Raw genomic sequence first — 26,982 nt, forward strand, 5'->3', positions numbered from 1 at the left:
GCTGCACAAAGCTCTAAAGCAGTGGCCTTAGGCTAAGTAAATATTGAGCTCACTTAACAGCCTTGCATCACGTCCACAGAACAAGAAGGACAGCCTTCTAGAACCACTTGACAGTAAGGGGCAGGGCACGAGGAAAATACTCAACAAACTTTTGTTGCCTAAGCATAGCACGGATAAGTTGCAGAGAAAATGGGAGCGCAAAAAGAAAATGGTGGAGAGATGCAGGTGACGAAATTAGCATTATCCAAACTAAACCATCTCCCTGTAGGCTTCTGGTATAACCCCGTTCACTGGGGAGACTCTGCAGTCTGACTCACTGGGATTAGTAGGTGAGACTTCTAAGAGCTCTACACCTAGCAGGTTCTCTGCTGACAACTTTCCTAGGATCCTGCTTAACTATCCAGCGAGGAGGGAGACTGGCGCCCACCCCCACCCGGGCTACCACAGCCTGAGAAGGGATGCGAGGTCACTGCTGTCCAGGTAGACACAGCGATGCTGGTCAGCGAGGGCTCCCCCAGAACCTCCACACCAGCCGAAGCAGGAGCCTGGGTGGAGAGGGGCGAAGTCACAGCTGGATTACCCAGGAGAAACGCTCCCGGGGAGCCGGCGTGCACCTCTGAGCCCGACCCAGAAGGGCCCCCGCCACCGTTACTGATGGTCCACAGGCACGGGTAGGGGCTGCAGAGAAACAGAGAGAGAGAGAGAGAGAGAGAGAAAATGCTTGTCGACACACCCAGGAAGGATTGCCACCTGACAAGCACGCACGCAGTGCTGAGAGGGGCACAGGTCTAGGAAGAGGGCATCGGACCATGGCGTTATTTCTAGCTCGGACACACACTGGCCCAGTTTCTGCAGAGAAGCAGCAAGATGTAGTAGAATACACATAGGATTAGGTGTCCTGAGACCCGCATTTTGATGCTGGCCCTACCTCTAGCAGGTTGTTCAGTGCTGAACATGCATTTTATTTCTCTAGGCCTCACTTGCCACCTGTGTAAATGGACAGGGGAGTGAAAGGATGATATTTGGGCAGCATGATCTGTGAGTAAGGTCCCTCACTGACCAAGAGAGGTGATGTGGCCTAATAGCCAGGATACATTGTTGTCAGAAAACCTAGGTTTGAACCCTCGCACTACCACTTATTAGCTCTGTGACTTTGATCAAATTATTTATTGTATGAGCCTCAGTTTCCTCATCCTCAAGATTTGGAGTGATAATTAGACATACCTTACAGATGTTGTTATGAGGATTAAATAAGGAAATGAGTATGTGATGACTGACACATAGGACTCAGTAAATGATGGTTCTTATAATTAATTCTTCCATTCCAGGTTTCTACCTGTCAGCTCTGGTCCCTGGTAGAAAGGCTGGGGAGCTGTACCGCTATCTTGGACTTCTCTTATCCTATGTCACTGGTTCACAAACTTGACTGCACACGGGAATCACTTAGCGAATTAAAAAAAAAAAAAATACCGATGCCTGGGTTCTATCCCCCGAGATTCTCATCTAATTAGTCTGGCATTGTATTGCTTGATAATAGGCTCATTAACTAATGTCAGTACTGAACACATTTGCTTTCCTCTAGCAAAACCTTTATAGCATCAGCAATGGGTTAAACATGCCACTGATGAAGCCAGAGGTAGCAATGCCACCCTGCACTCTCTGCCGTATTTCAGATACCGCAGACCTCACTGGACCATATGAAACCTGCAGAAACCCAGGCTTTGGGGTTTTGGTGTTTTTGTTTTTGTTTTTTAGCCAGCTCAGCTTGCTGGGATTCTGACCCCAATTCCCCAGTTTCCAGAAGAGACTCTTCTACGATATCAGTCAGAGCCCCTTTCTCATGCTTCCTGGGCCGGTGGGAAAACCACGGGCTCTGAGTTACATTACTTACTGTATGACCTTCAGGCAGTTTTTTAATGCCTCTGAGCTTTAGTTTCTCCATCAGGAAAATAGGAATTTTAATAGCAGCCTTATGGATGTCTTTGAATCCTATAAATGACTTACATAAAGGATCTAGTACAAAACTTGGCACATGGTTGTTTAATATCTTCAAAGACACTCTTTCCCTCACTTTCTACACAGTCCCAGTCAGTGCATTTCCCTGAGGTCCTCCTGTCAAGCACTGTCCAATAGGCTAAACTTTTGAGTAGCCACATTTTAAAAAGAAAAAGAATGAAAAGAAAACAATGAACTTACTGTTAATAATATTTTATGTAACTGAGAATATTCAAAATGTTATCATTTCCACATGCATTCGGTATTAAAAAATTGTTGAGATTTTTATTCTTTGTTTTGTACTAAGTCTTCAAAATTCTGTGTGTTACACTTACAGCACATCTCAGTTCGGAACAGCTGCATTTCAAGGGTCCAGAGCCAGAGGCGGCTGGGGGCTGCTGCATTGAACAGTACAACACTAGACCCTCGGGGGCCCCAGCAACATTAGCAACAAAATCAAGATCACAGTTTACAGCAACACCTGGAAGCTGGTTAAAAATGCAGAATCTCGGGCTTCCCTGGTGGCACAGTGGTTGAGAGTCCACCTGCCGATGCAGGGGACTCGGGTTCGTGCCCTGGTCCGGGAAGATCCCACATGCCGCGGAGCAGCTGGGCCCGTGAGCCATGGCCGCTGAGCCTGCGCGTCCGGAGCCTGTGCTCTGCGGCGGGAGAGGCCACAACGGTGAGAGGCCCGCGTACCGCAAAAAAAAAAAAAAAAAAAAAAAAAAAAAAAAAGGCAGCATCTCAGGCCTCAACCCAAACCTATTAATCAGACTGTACAGTTGAACAACATCCCAGGTGATTCTAATGCACATTAAAGTGTGAGACGCACTGCTGTGGATCAAAGTTCTACCTTCCCCAAACTTTTTCTAGACCTGCAAGTCATAAGTCATCTACCATCGGCCCCCTCCACCGCCAAAAATAAAGGATGGGGACATCTTTTCATTTTGAATCCCCTTTTGGACCTTCTCAAAATTCTGCCTACTTACATTGAACGTAACAGTTGACGTGTATATATGGATAGAATGTTACTGCTTACACTGCATTATAATGCTTTTTCTAATTTGGGTGCTCACCATACCCTACAGGGTAGCTCACATTATTGCCATGTTACAGATAAGAGAGCTGAAGCTCAGTGAGGCTAAGAAAATTGCCCAAAGTCACAAAGTCAATAAGGAGTCAAACTGGGGCTCAAGCCCACATTTGTCAGACCCCAGGCCCCTTCCCTTTCCCCTCCACCACGCGGATTTCCAGTCAGAACTGAATGCAGGTCTCTGGTGTGAGAGGTATGCCATGGGTCCTACAAGCTGCACTCAGCCCTGTTGCCTCCTATTGCCTGGGTTGAGGCCCGGACACCCAAAAGCTGTCCCCCTGTTAGAATGAACAGCTTGTAAGGATATGGACAATCAAGGGTCTTGAATTCTCAGTGTGTATTTACACGTTTCCCCTTCAGTTTCCCAATATTCGGTATCTATCTGCTACCACCACAGTTCACAGTATTTCTTCCTGGTTCGAGATAAATGATTCCAGGCCATAATATCTTTTCCCTTCTAAAAATAAAATACGGAAGCTACAAAGAAAAGAGTACATGACTGAGCACGTGCCTTCCCACCACCCTTTCTCCAGGAATGACAGGTTGATCCTGTCGTTACTTCTACTTCCTAGTGGCTTAGAAGTCAGGACAATAGCTTAGACCAAGCCACTCCAGGAAAAAGAATGAACTCGAGTCCCCAGTGCTGAAGTCAACCCTCAAGACCAATGAGCAAGTTGCTGGTGTTGGGCTTACCTAGGCCCTGGATTGATCGGTCCGCTGGTGTGAGGTACAGACAGGATGCTGGCGTGGGGTGTGGAGGGTAAGGAAGTCCAGCTGTCGGCTCCAGAGAAAACTTGCAGATTATTGCTGGGGCTTTCTATCAAATTCACTTTTGGGAAATAACAACAGTTCAATCGATGGAGCATGGAAAACATAAAGATGGTGACCAATGACATTATCCTAGGTCAAAATATAACCACGGCCTGTGCCACATGTGCCAACAGTTGTTCATCCTTTCTGAAGGCCACAGAAAGGAGTGTGGAGCTTAGGTTAATTCAGTGGCAACCATATGTCACGTACCGCTCATCTCTTAATGTTCACAACAGTGACGACTCATCGCCATTTTATAGATGAGGCTCAGATAGGTGGGAGGATTTGTCCTTTATGACACAGATCTAGCTCATGTCACCGCACTCACCTCCCCTTTAAAATGGGCCATGTCATCATCTCAAGACAAGCCTAAGGACCACCAGTGTCCCAGATGAGATTCTGAGGACCAGGACCTATCTTCTCAGCAACCCCAAGGAGATTTAAACATCTCAAGAATAGTGCCTTCTGTCTTTGAATCGCCATTTGCATAAATAGTGCCTATACAATAGAGAGGAAGAAGGAGAAGAAGGAGGGGAGGAAGGAGGGGAAAAAGGAAAGAGAGGAAGAGGATTCCATGTATATCTCTGGCCACGTCACTCCTTTTCATGATGTGGCCCTTGCAACTTCCTCAGCTTCAGCTCTTTCATCCACCACCTCGCCACCCCCTCCCTCTACACTCTTTTCCCAAACTATTCCCCAGACAACCTAGGTTCTCTCCTCCTTCTGTGTCTTTGCTCATACCACTCTCTCACCTGGAATGCCCTTCACCTCTGCCTGTGTCCCATGTCATCTCTCTTTCACCCCTGCCCTCTCCCACCCCTGTCCTTTTCTATTTATTCTTCAAATCTCAACTTAAACGCTAAGCCGTCTGGGTAGATCTAGCTGCTCTTTTTCCTTCATTCCCATAGCACCTTGACTTGTGTGTTCTATAGAATGTTTCTCAAACTTTAATGTGCATAGGAATCACCTGGGGATCTTGTTAAACTGAAGACTCTTTCAGAAGGAGAACCTGAGAGCCTGCATTTCTAACAAGTTCCCAGGAGATGCTGCAGGTCCGAGGACCACATTAGAGCTCTCACTACGTTGTATTAGGATTAATTATTTATGTATTCATGTAGCACTGAGCTCCTTCAGGGAAGAAATTAGACCTTAATCACCTTCCTAGCCCCACTGCCTAGAAGAGTGCCTGGTGCATAGCATTTGCTCAGAAGATGTGTTTTGTGTGCTGACCATGGGAAAGAACCAGAAAGTAGATGAGAACCCTGCTCAGTTTCTGATACATTAACCTACATTTTCTCCCTTCCTGGCAGCAGCTATCGAGGCTGCCGAGAGTAGCAGGTGGTGGGGCACAGGGACAGGTACCTGGTGACCAGCAAAGCCCTCTGCAGGTACAGAGCTCAGAGTGTCCCTGAGGCTGGAACTTTAACACTCTCCTCCATCTCCCATGCCATGAACTTTACCTATTTGTTTCATTTAGTGTCAGTCCCCCCATATGAGAATAGAATCTCTTTGAGAGGTAGGTATTAATTTATTTTGTTCATGGACAAAACCTGGCTCATAGTCAACCCTCAATAAATATTTGCTGCATGAATAACTGAATGAGAAATCAACCCTTGGTTTCATGTCTCCCTTCCTTCATACGAATCTAATAACCAGGCAAGATCTGGGCTTACATGAGGCCAAGGCAGACAAGGCAGCAGCCAATGAGGAAGAAACTGCACAAACAACAGCATCAGCTTAAAAACTAATCAGACTGCAAAAATTATCAAGGTTGAATTTGCACGCCTCCAACTGAATCAGACCAAAGCAAGGATGTTGAGTCATCCACCTTCCCAGAGACCTTCTTAATAGCTCTCCAGTACTGGGCCCAGTATTCCCTGGACTGAGCCATACACTACAAATGTAGAAAAGAGCCATGTGAGGGCAATGAGCTGAGGGTCTCAGAGTCCCACGGCTTAACTTGGCTTTTAGAGATGCAGCCTGAAACTGCCCAGTACACCAGCGCCCTGGGAGGAGGACTTTCACAACCATTAGAAACTGGGTGTCTCCCTGTTTTTGTAATTATTTGAAGTAATTACAAAACACTAATAATGTTGTAACTATATAATCAACTATTAGTATATAAAATAAAAAATTAAAATATTAATACACAATAATTTTACATATATTAGATGAAAGGGATTCTATCTTCAGATATTTCCCCATTTCTAGCTGTTTATCCATTTCTCACCACCACCACCGACACCCACACCCCCAAGGGTTTAATTAGCAGAATCACACACCTGAGGGAGAGTGGTTTCTGTGCATGTACGCAGAAGGGTATGGAGCCTGCCGGTGGTGTCCTCGGAGGCCAGAATAGTGCTCACAGCCATGGTGGGTGTGGGGAGCAGACAGAGGCAAAGGAGTAGCATACTGGTAATTGGCGTTTCCTGCTGTGCATACTCCATCCGGATTGGAAAAGATCCAGCCTCCCACTAGAAGAGATAAGAGGAAGACACAGAGAATGGCTCTGAACTTCCACACCAAAATCAGGTTACCAGCCACTTTGCATAGTTATGTTTCTGTGTGAATGACACAATGGCTGTCCATGTGGAGTTACATACCACCACCCCCACTGCCACTCCCCTTCTATGTTAGCAGCAAAGTTGGCTTCTTTGGAAGTGGATGAAGAAGCAAAGTTGGCTTCTTTGGAAGTGGATGACAGGTCCTATCAAAGTTTGCAAAACCTCTTAAGAAATACTGTGGAATCACAGCTATATAAAATATTATTTGAATGTATAAGTCAATAGAATTGCAAAAGTTAAGTTGCTTCTGACTTAATTGGATTAAATTAAAAGTCAATCTAAGAAGGAGGTGTTAGATGTATATCCTACTCACTGATCTACAGCTACCGAATGTTTAATTTGGTTACCCAGAAAGAGTGAAGGCCTCTCTGTTTCTGCCCAGTGGGAAGGTATCTTTAGTTCTCACTCCAAGCATGAGGAGACATGATCCCTCCCATCACCACCCCACAAAGAGGATTCTGAAAGCAAAAAGAGAGAGAGCTGGCTAGACAACTTGACAAGAATCTTGTGACACATTTTGGAAAACTGCAAAATATTTCACAGAAATGTGTTTGTGAATGACCATCTCAATTGATGCAGAAAAAGCATATGACAAAAGTTAACACCCTATCGTAATAAAAACACTCAACAAACATAGAATACAAGGAAATTGCCTCAACATAATAAAGGCCATATGGGACAAGCCCACAGCTAACATCATACTCAATGGTAAAAAACTGAAAGTTTTTCTCTAAGATCATGAACAGGACAAGAATATCCACTCTCACCACTTCCATTCAACATAGTACTGGAGCAAACTGGAAAAAAGGAAAAGAAAGAAAGAAAAAGCATCCGAATTGGAAAGGAAGAATAAAATTATCTCTGTTCACAGATGACACAATCTTACATGTAGAAAACCCTAAATATTTCACACACAAAAAAAAACTTTTGGAACTAACAAACAAATTCAGCAAAGTTGCAGGATACAAAATCAACACACAAAAATCAGTTGCATTTCTACACACTAACCATGAACGATCTGAAAAGTAAACTAAGAAAACAATTCCATTTAGAATAGCATTGAAAAGAGGAAAGTACTTTGGAATAAATTCTACCAAGGAGGCAAAAGACTTGTACACTGAAAACTACTAAACATCGATGAAAGAAATTGAAGAAGATATAAATAAGTGGAAAGACATCCTATGTTCATGGATTGGAAGACTTAATATTATTAAAATGTTCATACTACCCAAAGCAATCTTTATCAAAATCCCAATGGCATTTTTGTCAGAAACGTAAAGCAATACTAAAATTCTAGTATTCTAGCTAGTTGGTGAAAGTATGTGCTTCTTGTTCCAGGGCCTGTATTACTAAGTCTCAATCTTTTCCCATGAATTCACTTGAAGTAGAGCCTTCTACTCAGAATGTTCACTAAATTTTTTTTATTGTGGCAAGAAAACATGACATAAAATGCACCCTCACAACAATTTCCACATGTACAGTATAATATTGTTAACCACAGGCACATTTTAGTGCAACAGATTCCCAACACCATTTGCTGAAGAGACTATCCTTTCCCCATCATGTAATCTTGGCACCCTTGTTGAAAATTATTTGACCATATAAGCAGGGTTTATTTCTAGGCTCTCTATTCTTCCATTGGTCTATATGTCTTTATGCCAGTACCATACTATTTAGAGTATTGTAGCTTTGTAATGTGTTTTGAAATCAGGAAGTGTGAGGCCTCTAGCTTTGTTCTTATTTCTCGGGATTGTTTTGGCTATTTGGGGTTCTTTGAGAGTCTATATGAATTTTAGTATCCGGTGATATCCACATGCAAAAGAAAGAAGTTTAACTCTTATATTACACCATATAAAAAATTTAACTTAACTTAAAACAAATAAATAAAAAATGTAAGACCTATAAAACTTCTAGAAGAAAACACAGGAGAAAACTTCATGAAATTGGATTTGGCAATGATATCTTGGATATGACACCAAAACACAGACAACAAAAGCAAAAATAGACAAACTATGTCAAACTTTAAAACTTCTGCACAGCAAAAGAAGCAGTCAACAGAGTGAAAAGGAAATCTACCGAATGGAAGAAAATATTGGCAAACTATATATCTGATAAGGGATTAATGTCTAGAATATATAAAGAACTCCTACAACTCAACAATAAAAACAGCAACAAAACTCCAATTAAAAATGAGAAAAGGACTCGAGTAGACATTTCTCCAAAGATATACAAATGACCAATCAGTATATGAAAAGATGTTCAACATCACTATTCATCAGCGAAATGCAAATCAAAACTAGATATCACATCACACTATTAAGATGGCCATTATCCAAAAACAAAAAAAACAAAATAGGAAACAACAAGTGTTGGTGAGAATGTGCAGAAATTAGAACCTTGTGAACTGCTGGTGGGAATGCAGAATGGTGCAGCTGTCATGGAAAACACTATGGAGTTTCCTTTAAAAATTAAACACAGAAGTACTGCATGACCCACCAATCCCATTTCTGGGTATATATCCAAGAGAATTAAAGACATTTGCAAACCTGTGTTCACTGCAGCATTATTCACAGTAGCCAAGAGGTAGAAGTAATCTAAATGACCAACAACAGGTTATTGGATAAGCAAATTTGGTATATACATGCAAGTAAATATTATTTCAGCCTTAAAAAAGAAGGAAATCCTGTCATATGATACAACATGGATGAGCCTTGAGGGACATTAGGCTAAGCAAAAGAAGCCAGTCACAAAAAAACAAATATTGCATGATTCCTCTTACACTAGGTATCTAAAGGATATGCAAATAGAGATAGAAAGTAGAACAGTGGTAGCCAGGGGCTTTGTGGAGCGGGAGATGTGAAGAGATGTAGTTTGGTGAATATATGTAGTTTCAGTCATGCAGGAATGGGGGCGGGGGGCGGGCAGGTGGTTCTGGGAATCTGTTGCACTAAAATGTGCCTGTGGTTAACAATATTATACTGTACATGTGGAAATTGTTGTGAGGGTGCATTTTATGTCATGGTTTTTTGCCACAATAAAAAAAATTTAGTGAACATTCTGAATAGAAGGCACTACTTCAAGTGAATTCATGGGAAAAGATTGAGACTTAGTAATACAGGCCCTGGAACAAGAAGCACATATTTTCACCAACTAGCTCTCAACTGAGGGGCCCACAGATAAGGATTCAGACACACCAGAGATGTTCCTTAAGAATATTGACTAGGGATTGTCACCAGGGCTTCAGTAATGTGGAAATGGAACTTTTATTAAAAACCATTTGCTTAATACTTTTTAAGTATAAGTAAGCAAATTGTACAGAATTCATATTACAAAATGTATGTCAGTCATTCTCAACAAATCCTTTTGTTATCTTCATTTTCTCATTTTTGTATAGACATGTGGCCCAAGGGATCCCTACCTGAACAATAGATCAAGATTCAGGTGTCCAGTGAGCAAAGCTAGGCAAGTGGTCCCACAGAACTGGACTTTTGTCCATGTAGTTTGCCGCATATAAGGTATATATCTTAAGAAGCTTACTAAGAAGACTGCAACATATGAATTTTGAAAAGGTATGGTTCCACATGTGATACTATCCTATACAAAAATGCTTTTTATTCCAGGTCACTTAAAAAGTGCTTTTTCTATGGATAAATTTCTAGAAATGTACAATCTCCCAAGACTGAATCAGGAAGAAATAGAAAATATGAACAAATTGATTACCAGTAATGAAATTGAATCAGTAATCAAAAAACTCCCAACAAACAAAAGTCCAGGACCAGACCACTTTACAGTTTAATTCTACCAAATATTTTAAAAAGTTAACACTTATCCTTCTCAACTATCCCAAAAGCTGAAGAGGAAGGAATGCTTCTGAACTCATTCTATGAGTCCAGCATCACCCTGATACCAAAACCAGACAAAAGCACCACAAACAAGAAAATTATAAAACAAAACAAAAAGGAAAAAACAACAAAAAAGAAAATCACAGGCCAATATCTCTGATGAACATAGATGTAAAAATGCTCCAAAAAATTAGCAAACTAAATTCAACAGTATATAAAAAGGATTATATATCATGATCAAGTAGGATTTATTCCAGAGATGCAAGGATGGTTTGATATCTATAAATCAATGAATGTGATACACATTAATAAACTGAAAAATAAAAATCATATGATCATCTGCATAGAGGTAAAAAAAAGCTTTTGACAAAATATAACATCCATTTATGATAATAACTTTTAACAAAGTGGACATAGTGGGAACATACCTCAACATATTAAGACCATATATTGACAAGCCCACAGCTAACATCATACTCAATGATGAAAAGCTGAAAGCATTTTCTCTAAGATCAGGAACAAGACAAGTGTGCCCACCCTTGCCACTTTTATTCACCATATTATTGGAAGTCCATAGCCACAGCAATCAGACCAGAAAAAGAAATAAAAGGAATCCAAATTTGAAAGGAAGAAGTAAAACTGTCACTGTTTGCAGATGATACTATATAATGAAAATTCTAAAGACACCACCAAAAAATTACTAGAACTAATAAATGAATTCAGTACAGTTGCCGGATACAAAAATAATATACTGAAATCTGTTATTTCTATACGCTAACAATGAACTATCAGAAAGAGAAATAAAGAAAACAATCCCATTTATAATTGTATCAAAAAGAATAAAATATCTAGGAATAAATCTAACCAAGGAGGTAAAAGATCTGTACTTGGAAAATTGTAAGACACTGATGAAAGATAGTGAAGATAACACAAACAAATGGAAAGACACACCATGTTCATGGATTGAAGTAATTAATATTGTTAAAATGACCATGCAACCCAAGGCAATCTACAGATTCAGTGCAATCCCTGTCAAAATACCAAAGATAATTTTCACAGAACTAAAACAAATAATTCTAAAATTTTTATGGAAACACAAAAGACCTTGAATAGCCAAAGCAATCTTGAGAAAGAAGAACAAAGCTGGAGGTATCATGCTCCCTGATTTCAAACTAAACTGCAAAGAGACAATGATCAAAACAGTATGGCACTGGCACAAAAACAGACACATACTTCAATGAAACAGAATAGAGAGCCCAGAAATAAACCTACACTTACATGATCAATTAATCTATGACAAAATAGGCAAGAATATACAATGGGGAAAAGATAGCCTTTTCAAAAAGTGGTGCTGGGAAAACTAGACAGCTACATGAAAAAGAATCAAACTGACTACTTTCTCATATCATATACAAAAATAAACTCAAATGGATTAAAGACTTAAATGGAAGGCCTGAAAGCATAAAATTCATAGGAAAAAACATAGATAGTAAACTCTTTTGACATCGGTCTTAGCAATATATATATATATATATATATATATATATATATATATATATATATATATATATATATATAGGATCTGTCTTCTCAGGAAAGGGAAACAAAAGCAAAAATAAACAAATGAGACTACATCAAGCTAAAAAGCTTTTGCACAGAGAAAAAACAAAAAAGGCCACCTACTGAATGAGAGAAGATATTTGCAAATTATATATCTGGTTAATATCGAAAATATACAAAGAACTCATACAACTAGTCATCAAAAAAGCAAACAAGCCAACTGAAAAATTAGAAGAGGAACTGAAGAGACATTTTTCCAAAGCAGACCTACAGATGGGCAACAGACACATGAAAAGATGCTCAACATCATTAATTATCAGATTAATGCAAATCAAAACCACAATGAGATATTAGCTCACACCTGTCAGAATGGCTATTTTCAAAAAAATAATAAGCGTTTGTGAGGATGTGGAGAAAATGGAACCCTTGTGAGTGGTTGGCAGGAATGTAAACTGGTATAGCCACTATGGAAAACGGTATGGAGTTTCCTCAAAAAATTAAAAATAGGGACTTCCCTGGTGGTCCAGTGGTTAAGAATCCACCCTCCAATGCAGGGGACGTGGGTTCAATCCCTGGTTGGGGAACTAAGATCCCACATGCCGCAGGGCAACTAAGCTCATGCACCACAACTGCTGAGCCCGCACACCCTAGGGCCTGCACGTCACAGCTAGAGAGAAGCCCGTGTGCCACAATGAAAGATCCTGCATGCTGCAGCGAAGATCCTGCGTGCCACAACTAAGACCTGACACAGCCAAATAAATAATTTTTTTAAAAAATTAAGTTAAAAAAATTAAAAATAGAACTACTGTACAATCCAGCAATTCCACTTCTCAGTATTTTTCCGAGGAAAACAAAAACACTAATTGGAAAAGATATATGTACCCTTATGTTCATTGCAGCATTATTTACAATAGCTAAGATAGGGAAGCAACTTAAGTGACCATCAAGAGATGAATGGATAAAGAAGAGATACAGATATAGATATATCTAGAACTATCTATATCTATAGATAGATAGATAGAGATATAATGAAATATTACTCAGCCATAAAAAAGAATGAAATCTTGCAACAACATGGAAGGACCTACAGGGTATTATGCTAAGTGAAATAAGTCAGATTTAAAAAGTTAAATACCATATGATTTCACTTACACGTGGAATCTAAAAAACAAAATAAATGAGCAAACATAACAAAGCAGAACGGACTCATAGATACAGAGAACAAACAGGTGATTACCAGAGAAGAGGGGGGTGGGGAGGAAATAAATAGGTGAGGGAGATTAAGAGGTACAAACTTCCAGTCACAAATGAGTCATGAGGATGAAATGTACAGCATAGGGAATATAGTCAATAATATTGTAATAATTTTCTATGGTGACAGATGGTAACTAGACAAAAAAAAAAGACTCCTGAGAAAAGTTTTTTTAAATGCTTTTCTGAGAGCTGCTTCTCTTCATGGGGCTATACTGCCACTTCTGCAATGAAAAATGCACTGAGGTTTAGGGGAAGGAGAGAGTGAGGAATACCATAGCTGGAAAACTGCAGAAGGAATCCTAGCAAGCCACTATCATCTAAAATAAAGAGTATCTCAGACACTGATGCCACTGACTGTGTGTTACTGTTGCAGGTTTAGAGGACCTGCTCCACCATGGGACCTTCTCTCTGATCTGAGACATGGAGAGAGTGGCACCCTGTCAGGAACATCCAACCTACCTGCAGAATCCCAGGTATCTTACTCCACTAATACTGCAGCTTTCCAGTCAACAAATGCAGAAGCTTCCTCATATGCAAAGCGATAGCCTTCCTGAGGCATTGCAACAGCGACCAACTCAAAAACTAGCAAGCACTAAGAACAAGAGAAATCCAAAACAGAGAGGCGCGAGCGGAGTGTAAGGGTAGGAGGTACACCCAGAATGCATTTTTACGAGCTCTTTAGCCTCACTGACACTAAAACGAGAGTCTAAGAAATTTACTATTTCCATTCTTCTCTCCTGCCTAGGATTTGAGTAAGCCCCCCATGAGCACTGGTTCTCTCTGGGAATTCTTGCAAGGGAATATACTTGTCTTGAGTGGAAGAAATAACCTGTTGGGTCTTGATAGCAGATTTGGGACAAGCCTGAAGCAGTCATGACAGGTAAAAAGTCTGAGTGCGGTGGAGATGCTCCTTGTGTAGCCCCAGGCCTCTCCCACCCAGTGTTCACCCAACTCACAGTGAGAATAGGCCACATGCTGGCTCTCAGACATAGCTTCCGGAACGTCTTTGAGGTGGTTCCTGAAAGAGCAATGAGAGTGCACCATGGCTGTCCAGCTTATTATACAAGTCTCGTATCAAGTACACCCAAGATTCTCTTTGGAGAGCAATACATTTCTTGGAATAAGAAAATCAAACACCTTTTTTTCCCTCAAAGTTATTATCTTTCCCACAATATCCTTCTCTTACTTTACCTACTTGTGCAACTGCTATTTGAATTGCAATTTTATAGTCACTCCAGTTTACCTTATTTACACCTATCCCTATTTAGCTTGATCTTACTGATTTGTGATCAGTGCTCCTGCTGACAAAATTCAAGCAACAATAACAATAGCTAAGATTTGCATAGGACTTCAGGGCACAATCACATCTGTGATATGCTAGATCCACCAATGATCCTGTGAGAGAGTATTACTACGCCCATTTCGCAGATTTAAAAAATGGGTCCCAGAAAAGTAAACTGACTTATGCAAGCCAGGAAATGGCAAAGCCAGGACTCAAAGCTACAATCTCTCACTCAAAGTCCTAATTTTTTTTTTATTATACTCCTTTTCTTATCTGAAAAAGTTATTTCTTCTACATAGTCAAAATTAAATCAAGTATTGACAGCACAGACCCCTGTGACGCATCACTGTAAATATCTGTCTATTAATCTAGAGCCTTTAAGATGAAAAGGAAAAATTAGACAGTTATAGGAGTTAGTGTAAAGATTTGAAACAGACAATAAAATCTGAACACTTCAAAGGAAATCATTCACACCCCCAAAAGTCTCTGACTTCTCTTCTCTCAGACCTGAAAGACATGAGCCTCTCACCTTTACGAATATCTCATATGAATTACTCACCTTTCCTAGGTGAAATCTAGTTTTTTAAAAAAAACTTATTGAAATCATATTATTCAGATAATTGTAAGAAAGACAGAGTGAATTATTAAAAATTTAAATCACTCATTTTTTTTAATGGGATTGTACTACTTTTAAGAATCTGTAGTAAAACAGGGCTAATGAAACATGGCCAGTTCCGGGATCTCCTGGACCCATATTATAAGGGACAGGTAATTATGAGTTTGTTCTATTTTGCTGATTTTGTTGGACATTGAATTGAATATTAAAAACATGCTTCTATCAAAGGTAATGCAAGTGCTACTAGTTAGTTCCTTTTAAGATGATTATAAATTTCACATTTACAGAAATCATAAGATTTCACTGAAATTTCTCTACTCACCTTTCCTTAGCATCCAAGAAGGCTTTGGCAAAAGGGTTGTACTTGATTTTGAGAGCTGTTATCTTGTGTTTACAAAGACAAGAAGTGTTAGTGAAAGTAGAACATGCATGGGCAGACAGAACCCTTTATCTTCACCTGTGAATTTCTGTAAAATCAGAATAATTCTCCTTTCTCTTTTTTTCTCCCGCTCCATGTCTCTTTGCTTACTTCTGCACAAAATCACTATTGCACTGTCCAACAAGAAACGTTTTATCGTCACATGTGGTAAAAATGCCAAATATAGTATAAAGTGAGCAAAGAAAGGACAAAGCATTAGACATGCACAAGCCTTATGTGCCAAACCCAGCATTCATTCCGTTACTCATTCATTCTTTTCAACAACAATTGAACACCTACCATCTGTCAGTTAGTTTTCCAGTCACTGAGACACAGAGGAGAGTTATACAGGTGAGAACCTGCCTCCAGAGTCTTGAGTACGGACTAGTAGCAACTCCCTAACTCTTAAATAATCACTTACCCTTTGGGCCATGTTAACACAAAAAGCAAACTATCACTTCCAACCACTGTCACTCTTTATCCCCCTGGCCTTAGCCTGCTTCATTTTTCTTCAGAGCCATCTGACCAAATATATATATATGTTTGGTTTTCATCTCTCCCCACTGGGATTTAAGTGCCTTGAGGACAGTGCAGTATTACCAGCATGTAGTAATACTCAGCAAATATTTGCTGAATAAAGGAAGATTTTGGCTCCCTTATCCACCCCTGTGGCCACTCTCCTCTCAGGGTGCATCTACATCAAATTGGCAGGGATCCGTCATCAGGAGACGGAGGCTCTGAGGTTAGATTTTCCTGAGCTTGATTCCCCTGAGGCATGTTCAAGACCAGAATTACAGCATCAGGCTGGTAGCTTGCTGGAGGTGTGGCCTTAGCCCTGCTTGTAGTTCAGAGGGAACTGTCCAGCCCATGTCTAGGAAAAGCTTCTGAGCACTTACCCAGAGGGCAACCAGATGATAGATTCCACCAGCCACGCACTAAGAGAGCAGGCAGCATGTAAGTGGATAAGGGGCATTGCCCGGAGGCCAGAGGAGGCCAGGATGGGGTCCCCAACTCCTCCCTACTTTCCAAAATTGCAAAAGCCCACCCTCCCCTCATAGACCCAGACTCCATCCTACAGAGAGTAGCAGAGGGAGGAGGGCAATCTGATGAACAAAGTGGTTCAGCCTGTAAAAACTGAACAGTACTTGAGGGCCTATTTAAATTAAGAGATATTTAGTTAATTTCTCTTCCCACTGACCTGCTGGAGGGGCTCAGCTAAGAGGCCAGATTACCTATAGAAGAGAAATTACATTTCCCTGCACATCTGTAGCGTGAGTTAAATCTGCAACTAATTTCACCTGTAGGCACTAAGGCAGCAGTTTCCAAACCTGGATGATTATCAGAATCCTTTAAGGGGACTCTTAAAACTACAGATTCTGGGCACCGTCACTGGAGATTCTGACTCAGTTGGCTGGGTGGGATGCCAAAAATCTTTTAAAGCTTCCCAGGAGGGCTTCCCTGGTGGTGCAGTAGTTGAGAGTCCGCCTGCCGATGCAGGGGACACGGGTTCGTGCCCCGGTCCGGGAGGATCCCACATGCCGCGGAGCGGCTGGGCCCGTGAGCCATGGCCGCTGAGCCTGCGCGTCTGGAGCCTGTGCTCCACAACGGGAGAGGCCACGGCAGTGAGAGGCCCGCGTACCGCCAAAAACAAACAAACAAAAAATGTTTAGGGGTGGGGGAGGGATAGATTGGGAGTTTGGGGTTAGATGCAAACTATTACATATAGAATAGATAAACAACAAGGTCCTACTGTAGAGCACAGGGAACTATGTTCAATATGCTGAGATAAACCATAATGGAAAAGAATATAAAAAAGAATGTATATGTATAACTGAATCACTTTGCTGTACAGCAGAAATTAACAACATTGTAAATCAACTATACTCCAGTAAAACAAATTTTTAAGTTTAATCAAAAAGAATCCAGCCCATCAGGTGTCCTGGTGACCAGCAGGCCTAGAAACTCCTAAAGTATGTGGATGGACCAAATAATTCTGCTCCCACAGAGTTCACGGAGACCAGATTCTGGCTACTCCGCTCTAACCACCAGAGGGGCTCAAGTTAAGCAGGAAAAGACCTACATGTGCTCCAAAAAAGCTAACAAGTGGGACAGATAGCATCACACAAACCCGAAGAAGATGCGCGATTGGATCAATTCCCACAGATTTGCTTTAAAATAGGAGAGACATGCAGCTCTTTGTAGGCCAAGGGCCTGGAAACAAAGACTTCTGAGTTTCTGCTAATTGTATTACAATGCACAGCTGTGCCTTATTGGCACCAGGAAAAGAAGCACTGGGGGGCCTTTGGCAAACGAGGAGGAGGGTGTGGAAAGCGACTACTGCACTGTTTAACTTCATTTTTGCTGAGTGTATCTGAGTCCTGGAAAACCTACCTTTCATCCATGCTTGGTCATGGCAACAAAAGCACCACCACCCAATCCTACCACATTCTCCCAGGTGACATCTACACACACACACACACACACACACACACACACACACACACACACACACACACACACTCACCTCCTCGTTCTGATAGGCAGTCACAGCTATGAACTGGGTTTCAGGGAAGGAGCAGTTCATCACCATTCGATGGGCACCTCCAACACGCACTATGTGAACCTGGGGTTCATATTTATGCAGAGAATTCAACATTATCTGTTGAGGTGGAAGGAGAGAGAGGACATGCAAAGCCTGGGGCGGCACAAGTGACAGATGACCCAGCGCCTTTGGTTAGTCGCAAGCTCAGCACCCACCTCCGTGAAGGCTACACACACCGAATCCCCGGTCGCCCAAGCTGCCTCCACCTCTCTGAGAAATTACTGAGGGGACATTTTTTAGAAGCTCTCAGGGAGCATAACTTTGGAGATGCTTATAGCAGGGTGAGGGGTGGGTTGCCAGGGAAGAGCTGGTCTAAAGAGTGTTCGGTTTTCTGCCAAAATCCTGGCTTCCTTTTTTTTCTCTCTCATTTTCAGCACAATGATGTGGATTTTGCTCTGTTAAAACATACTGTTTTTCTTCCTATAAAGAATCCTAATATCTCAAAATCCTGACACGGGCTGCATTACCTAAAGTATAATGACAGCTGACATCTGCCAGCTACATAAAATCCACTCTTGGTGATTCAAACCAGAGGTTTATTGAAAATCTCATGTTATGAAATCTGGGGGGGGAATAATAGTTTACTTTTCAATTTCCTGTTTTAATAAATAACTGGAACCTTCTGAATATTGCAAAGACTTAGGTGGATGACTTCCGCTCTTAAAACAAGAACCCCTATGTCCCAGCTAGGTAAGCACAGAGATCAGAGAAGGGGTGAAAACTCTGAGGGCTAAGAGGCTGACCAAAGGGAAATCTGGGGGAATGAGACCTCTTCCTCCCAGCTGTGTCTCTAATCCCCCAAAACAGTCTACATTTTATAAAGCAAATAACAACCTTGCACAGTACCCTAGTGTTCACAATTCTACCAGAGGAAACAAAAGAATAAAAAGCCTCAAAATCTTGTTTACTCTAATTGGAGACCTTAAATAAAACCTTCCTTATTTAAGGTTTGTTTGGATATTTTTTTCTGAAAACCCAAAGCTGATTCAATATTCTATTGATAATTATCACAATACCCAAGTGGAGGGAGCAATTATTTCATTTCGAAGCAGCTTTTTATTAAGGTAGTTGTCTCTTGCCAACATGCCACTTACACCAAAAAGAGGGGAGAGGGAACAACAAAACCCTGGTACCCACAAACATCTCCCTCCTCCCCAGCTGGGTAAAAAGCACCACACACAAGACAAAACTCTGAAAGGCCCCCCGATGATGATTAAGTAAACTACTGTGCTCTCTCACTCTCTCTTAACATCAGGAAGTCCATTAAAAACTGAAAGCACCAATTAAGAGCTGTTTATTCCTGTTCACATTTGGACTCCGGGGAATAATTGGCTTCCGTGAGAGAAGAGGTCGGTGAGGACCCCCTAATTGCCTAAATGCACCCTTGAAATTTCTTGATTGGTGTAGTGGGGTTAGGGTGGCCAGGCAACAGTCGTACCTGCCCACCTCCGTTGAGCTTGTTGGTCAGCTTCACTTTGCTGAAGGAGATGGGCGCCTTCATCCAGTGGGCCCCGAAGTTGGGGGAGTCCGGGTGGATGTAGACACAGCTGTGGCTGGAGACCTCTGGCTTGCCCGCGGGCACCCATTCCCCATTGACGTACTTCCAGCGGTGACTGTCCGTTGGGACAAAGTCCAGCAAGAGCGAGTACATGGCATTGGGGTCCAGCCCCGTGACGCTAATCTTTAGGACCGGGAACATCCGTCTAAAAGAAAAGGCAGAAATTGAGCCACAGGAAGGATGTTAGAGTGTTAGGGACATCTCCCTGCTTGTCCAGCCCTCTCTCCACTCAGAGGAGACCTTGCATTTTCTGTCCCAGGGGTGCAGAAAATGCCCCGGGGGAGGCCAAACAAAGAGGGGCCAGGCCAGCGGCCCCAAGACCAGCTAAGCCTCTTTTTAGCAATGTATTTTATATTGGAATTTTACTTTTAAATGTTGTGCTCCACTTTAAAGTCTGAAAACCACTGATCTAGTCATTTGACTAGAATGAAGTACCTCCTGAAGCTTAAGGTATATAGTCGGATGCCAGGTTCTCACAGAGCTTTCTCCAGAGGTTTCCTCCCAGCCTACGTCAGATTCTCATGCTACTGACACAAAGCAGCCCTTCTCCATCTCACAAAGGACACCAGTTCTGAATAATAGTAATAGCGTTATAGGGAAAACATGGTTTTTCGGTAAAGTGAGTGAAGGGAACACTTGACTATACATCAATTCAGACCACTTCCTTTCCTGCAGGACTTGTCAGAGGCTTTAATGTGCACTGTGAACCTTTGGAAAGGAGGTTCGGGGTTGTGCACACTCTGCACTTATGTACCAGTGCTACCTTCTCACCTATCATCTTGCGGGAATTTGCATTCAAGAAATACACTTTGAGACACGCTGATCTGGATTTGGGGGTCCCTTCTCCCACCCTCTAGGGCAACACCAGCAAGCTTACTCTCACAAATATTTGGAGAAGCTATCTCAGCTGGCTTCTGATTCTCTTTAGTTGCCTTTCCCTTCACCAAACTTTCCAAGTTGCTCCAATCTCCTCAAAAGACCTAGTTTCCAGACAGACCCTCACCACCTCGCAGTTGCCCCAGAGGCTGTCTTATTTGTCAATACATCTTTTAAAATCTGAATCCCCAAGTTGAGAAGCTAACAATCTAGGGTCTAGACATGTGCTGCTCAGAGTGGTCCATGAATCAGCGGCATCAGTATCAGCTGGAAATTTATCAGAAATGCAGAACCTCAAGCAGCACTCCAGACCTACTCAGTCAGGATCTGTGCTTTTGCAAAATCCCCAGGTGAGTCGTTGGAACATTAGAGCTTAAAAGGTACTGGTCTAGGGAATCTTTAGCTTTTAAGACAATAACGAAGGAGATATCCAAGGGAATAAGGGGGAGTCACTCTGAGGATTTGTGCTTCTGGTGAGGCTGGGAGGAGAATGAAAAGGGGGAAACTGGAATGTGTCCACTGCTAAGAGAAGGGGTTGCCAGGAGCGGAAGTGTTAAAAGCAGAATGGCCAGGAACTGGAGGGTCACAAAGAGCACCTCCTGTGTCCAGAGGTTCCTGGTTTTGAGGTGAGGTACAATGGGAATTGATACGTATGTTAAGTGAAGAAACTGACCGACAGATGACAAAGGATGGATCTAGAGATGGACTCGATCCATCCAGGCTTCTCAGTCTCCTGAGTTCAAATTACATGGGCTCCCTGAGCTCTCTGGACAGAAAGGATTTTTTTCCCTTTGGTTCGCCCACCTCATCAATAGTTCCTTTCCGACTCCTTTGCTGGATCCTCTTCCAGCTTAGTCCTCCAGTTGTGGATGCGTAATGGGGATCTGTTTTCAGCACCCCCTCTTTTCTAAATGTCCTACCTTAGAGACCGCTTCTAATCTCATGGCAGAATACAAAGAGCCTGGAGGATTTTATACCAACCAAGTTTCATACCCCTGGTAGGGTGCTTAGCAAGCATTTAATAGATAGTACCTTTGAGTACTAGAGGGTGGGTGACTGAGATAATGAAATTGAAGCTTGGTGAGTTTAAGTAAACTAGTTTAAGTCCATATATTCAGGAAGGGTGGGAGTTGAAACCAAACAAACTGAACCAGAACCTACCCTTGAAATCATTCTTCACACTCACTAGGATGGCTATAATAAAAAAGGTGAACAACAGCAAACACAGGTAAGGATGTGGAGAAACTGGAACCGTCATACATTGCTGGTGGGAATAGAAAATGGTCCAGCCACTTTGGAAAAAAGTCTTGCAGTTTCCTCTGTTAAAATACAGAGTTGTCATATGACCCAGCAATTCCATTCCTAGGTGTATACGCAAGAGAAATGAAAACATACACCCATAAAAACTTGTATACAGACAGTCACAGCAGCATTATTCATTACAGTCAAAAAATGGAAACAACACACGTGTCCATTGATGAGTGAATAAATAAAACGAGGTATATTTATACAATGAAATGTAGTTTGTCAATAAAAATGCTATAACATGGATGAACCCTGAAGACATTATGCTATACTTTAAATCGGTGAATTGTACAGTATGTAAATTATCACAATAAAGCTGTTAACAAAAGAAAAGTAAAGAAGCAAAGACGCCATGGTGTCCTGGCTCTTGGAAGGACACATCCAAAACGTGGTAGAACCATTTGTTGCTTTATTCTCTAGTACTTCATTTGCCAAGGATTTTACGATTTTTATTTTTTATCACAACACAAATGAACTAAGAGACGCTATATATTTTTATCTCCATTATGCCAATGAGGAGTAAATATAAGTCAGTCAACCAGCCAAAAGTCTTGTAACTGGCAATGGAACTCACCCTGTCTCTAAGCCAAGTTCAGTTCCTCCTGCCTCCCCCCTGCCTCTTTCTCTGGCCTCACAAGGACCGGGATGTGTTATCTATTTACTTATGGGCAGCACTCATGACCAGGCTATGCTGTGAGGGATAAACTGCACTTCTTATCAATTTGATCTTTTTTCCCTTTTCCTCCCAAGGTGTGGCTAACCACAGAGATGGCCAAGAGTCTCTGAGAAGCTAAGAAATATGTAAATCAGACCCGATATCAGAGAGAGAGAGAGAAGCAAATGTGGCAGGGCATATAAGCACTCCTCAAAACCGGGCTTGAGGAACCACACATGCTTAGGCTTGGCCAGTGAACTCCGTGTTGATTTGCTGTGAGGCTAGTTTTTCAGTTTTCATTTCTCTAACAGAGGATCTTGAGAGCCAGCACTGCTGGAGAAGGCTCTGAGGAGTGAGGTCTGTGGGAAGGAAGAAAGAGGGCAGAGGGCTTCCCTGGTGGCGCAGTGGTTGAGAGTCCGCCTGCCGGTGCAGGGGACACGGGTTCGTGCCCCAGTCCGGGAAGATCCCACATGCCGCGGAGCAGCTGGGCCCGTGAGCCGTGGCCACTGAGCCTGTGCATCCGGAGCCTGTGCTCCGCAACGGGAGAGGCCACAACAGTGAGAGGCCCGTGTACCGCAAAAAAAAAAAAAAAAAAGAAAGAGGGCAGAGATAAAGCAGATTTTCTAGGAGATGGTTAAAGGCAAAATTCCAGAAGTTTCATTTGTAAACTCCTTCCTCCATTTCCCCACAGAACTATAATAATCCTGAAACACTCATCAGAGCTTTTGGAGTGCGCGTGCTTGTGTACCCATAGGACACGGATGTTGAGGCGTATAGGAAGAGCAGCAAGAAACCAAAGCAGCCTGGTTAGAGGCAGATCACACAAATACATATGATCCTCATCAACTGCAATTGTAAACTTCAGAGACAAATATCCATGGACTGCAGGGACATGGAAAATTATTTCCTGATGTGCAACCTTGGTTTCCTCTCCTCTTGCAACTCCATCCCTGGAAACTATGAACATCAGCTCACTGCACCAACATCACTTAATCACTGGCAAGTTCAACTTAATGATCCTAACACTTATTTTATGATAACAAATGGATTCACCAATGACATCAGAAGTCCTTCCAATTTCTTAAAATCTCCTCAAGGCATATTTAATCCAAATGAAATTAAATTATTTAACTGCATGGAAATACACATGAAATATAGCTGTTTCCCCTAAGGTGAAGATGTTACCGTAGAGAAAACAAAAGGTGCAAGAGATTTCACTTACCTGCCACTGAAAGCTGAAATAAATTTTTTTCTGCAACCTAAAATATAAGTTCCTAGCTTAAAGGATGGAGATAAAAGGAAGTACTTACAAGCTGGATGCACTAGTGGTGATTCAAATGAGCTCTAGGGGAGTATTATAATTGTTATTGTTAGTTCTGAAAGACTATTGAATATGAATAAGTAAACATTTTAAATAAAAAAGAAGAGAAGAAAAAAGAAAGAGGAACGGGAAAAGAAATAGTAAAACGGGGGGGGGGGGGGACAGGAGTGGGAGGAATGAAGAACCATCAAAATCCCAGTTTCTGGGGATAATTCAATGATTTTCAGGGAAAATCTCTGTTTACTACTTCTGATCAATGTCAGAAGCAAGCCTCCTATTTACACACATAAATAAATCTCCATTTGAAAATGACTCAATTCATCAGCCCGTCCTATGCTGGGTTTTTTTGGTTTGTTTTTTTTTTTTTTGCGGTACGCGGGCCTCTCACTGCTGTGGCCTCTCCCGTTGCGGATCACAGGCTCCGGACGCGCAGGCTCAGCGGCCATGGCTCACGGACCCAGCCGCTCCGCGGCATGTGGGATCCTCCCGGACCGGGGCACGAACCCCTGTCCCCTGCATCGGCAGGCAGACTCTCAACCACTGCGCCACCAGAGAAGCCCCTATGCTGTTTTAAAACTTGCTATTACACAGAACAATTACACTCAAATGTGCAAGAGCTATCTGATTACCCTCACTGAAGCTTTAGAAAAGTCAGAAAGTCAACTGCCTGCAGGGGCAGGCGAGTAACGCGAATGAAAAGGGCGAGGACTGGGTGTTAACAACCAGGAATGTTTTTCTCCCCAAAGAAGGGCCACAAATCCATCTACCTCAGGCTCAGGAGTTTGTGTGAAAGGCAGGGATGCTGCATCTAGAGTAGACATCATTCTACAGCCAGAGGAAAATGGGTAAAATGGAGAGATACAGGAATAGATGGTGAGGAGAAAAAAAGTGGGGGGGGGGGGGGGGAGAGATGAAGATGAGAGTAAAGAAAACAACAAAACAAGAAAGATGTGTCTATATCCAGTGTTGTTAACAATTTATTCTGAGAAGCTAAGAGATTGAGAGTAATTCCAAACCACGCTCATTCATTATCAACCACATCAATTTCTTAGAGATCTGTCTTCCCTTCTTTATCTGAAGTACAAAGGGAACTTTCTATCTCCTGGCAAAATCTTGACGCTAAGGGGTTCAGAAACCCTAAGAAAAGATTCAGTTCACTAAGGAGGTGAAACGTCGCCAGGACCTCCACAGAAAATAAGAATAACCATGTTGACCATAATTAGACTCTTTCTACAAAGAATAAGTTTCACATAGTTAATGACTTTAAACATGTGAAGACTTTTCAGTTTTAAATATGAAGAAAAAATTATATAGGCGCAAAAAGGCAAGAGAAAGCTCTTCTGAAATTATAAAAGTACATACCAATGTGACATATTATTAAATTGAATTTTATAATGGTTTTAGAAACTTTTATTTATTCCTCATTGAAACAGATTAACTATATTTTTTTCTTGACGGTTGTACTTATTTTACTTCCATATATGACTGCTTTGACAGCCAAACAGATAGCATGAGGCTAAGTATTAGTGTAACTACAAAGAATAATGAACAGAAAGTTCTACCTGTCATCAGACATCATAAAATTTTTACCATTGTGTCATCACTCATCTTTGAAAGGGAAGAAAGTAAATCCAATTAGGAATTGGGGATGATTCTTTGAAATTAAAAACACGTTTTCTATTTCTTTCTACCAAAAATAATGTGTCAATACAGATCAAGAGTAGGAACAGGTGTAATTATAATTACAAATATTAAAAATAATAAATCCTATATATGAAATAAATATGGGACCCATTTAGAGAGCGAAAACAGAAGCATCAAGCAAGGTTGATATTCCTGCTACTATTAATAATCACAATTTATTGAAACGCCCTTATTTCTGGAACACGTTTTACTTACCAAGCACTTTAATGTCACACAACAACACTCAAGTTCATAATTTTCCCGGATAGATGGGAATGGTTCATTCTCTATACCGTGCATTTTATGCAGCAATGGAAAAGTGAGACATCAGGAATGGAAGCATTTTTCACAAGGACAAAAGCCTGCCCGAAGTTCAACTAGCTTGGACTTTTCTGTCATTGGAGAACAGAATTTCTCTCAAGGGTCATAATCAAAGTTCTGCTGAAACTAACCATATTGAAAATGCCTTTCGACGTTTTGTACTTTTGTGACCATGTGAACAGAAAGATCAGTGTCAACTGAATGTTGGGACCTGTTTGGCCAAGCTGGGAGCACTGAGATTTTCTTTCTAAATATTTTTATCTCCTCTACTAAATAGAAGCTCTTAATATTACCTAGACGTCACTTGGCAGGGCTAGATTTAATAGAACCCAAGAAATGCCAACAGAGATCCATTTCAGTTAATCCCTAATTTGTTGCAATGAAAAAAAAAAGGAAGGCATCTTCTCTTTACTCAGGTCAGTATATTACGGTTTCATTAACTATTACTGCAACGACTCTCACATCGTCATAAACACACACAATCTCAAATGAACACTCACCACAAACACACAGGAAGAAGCAGATGCAGGGATAGGCAGTGAGATTAAATTTGCCTTTTTGCCTCTGAATCTTCAACTAGTCAGAAATGTCTGGCAAGTTCGCTACACTTCAGAGGAAACCATCCAGCTTCCAAATAAAGTTGCCTGTTACCTTATCTGAACAGAGTTGGGGCTCAAAGAATAATAATCTGCTCCAGGATATACAGTCAGTCAAAAATTAACATTATTTTCTGACATTTGAGTGCATTTCCCAAACCCATGGGACATGCCCCCCTTTATAATAATTTCCCAGAATTTCTTCATTTAAAATGCACGCAGGACAGGTGGCTTCACCCTCCACTTCTCTGATGATCTCAGAGAAATTAATTAAGTTGGCTGGGGGAAAGCCGTGGGAGACTGTCCTCCTCGGGAGCATGTTTAATCAGACCCCGCTGCCTCTGAGTTAAGAGCGGCAGCTTCTGCGATACTCAAGGGGCTTCGCTTCCCTTGCCAAGCCCCGCCAGCCCAAGCAGGGCCGTGGATAAACTCACCTGCCGTTCTTGGTCACGATCATTTCATTAGTGACTTCCTTGAACCTCTGCCAGAGAGGGGCATCCTCCAGGATGATCTGAAGTTGCTTCTCCGTAGGGTCGCCTTTTTCCCTCCCTGCCTGAAGCTCACTTTCCACCACATTGAGCAGGCGAGAGACGGTACCATCGCTGGTCTTCTGTGTGCCCAGCTCACTCAT

At 41.7% G+C, this 26,982-nt stretch overlaps 1 protein-coding gene across 1 annotated transcript; it reads right to left on the minus strand.

The window, feature by feature from the left end:
* Positions 1-392: 392 nt before the first annotated feature.
* TBX19 (T-box transcription factor 19) lies at positions 393-26,982 on the minus strand (the record flags this gene model as incomplete). Its single annotated transcript, XM_079937157.1, has 8 exons — positions 393-678; positions 3,782-3,917; positions 6,181-6,372; positions 14,075-14,136; positions 15,339-15,400; positions 17,959-18,093; positions 19,475-19,739; positions 26,786-26,982. The coding sequence occupies 8 exons, from the start codon at positions 26,980-26,982 to the stop codon at positions 393-395; spliced, it is 1,335 nt and encodes a 444-aa protein (XP_079793283.1).

Source organism: Stenella coeruleoalba (genome assembly GCF_951394435.1).
Source record: "Stenella coeruleoalba genome assembly, chromosome: 1".
Classification (NCBI taxonomy): Eukaryota; Metazoa; Chordata; class Mammalia; order Artiodactyla; family Delphinidae; genus Stenella; species Stenella coeruleoalba.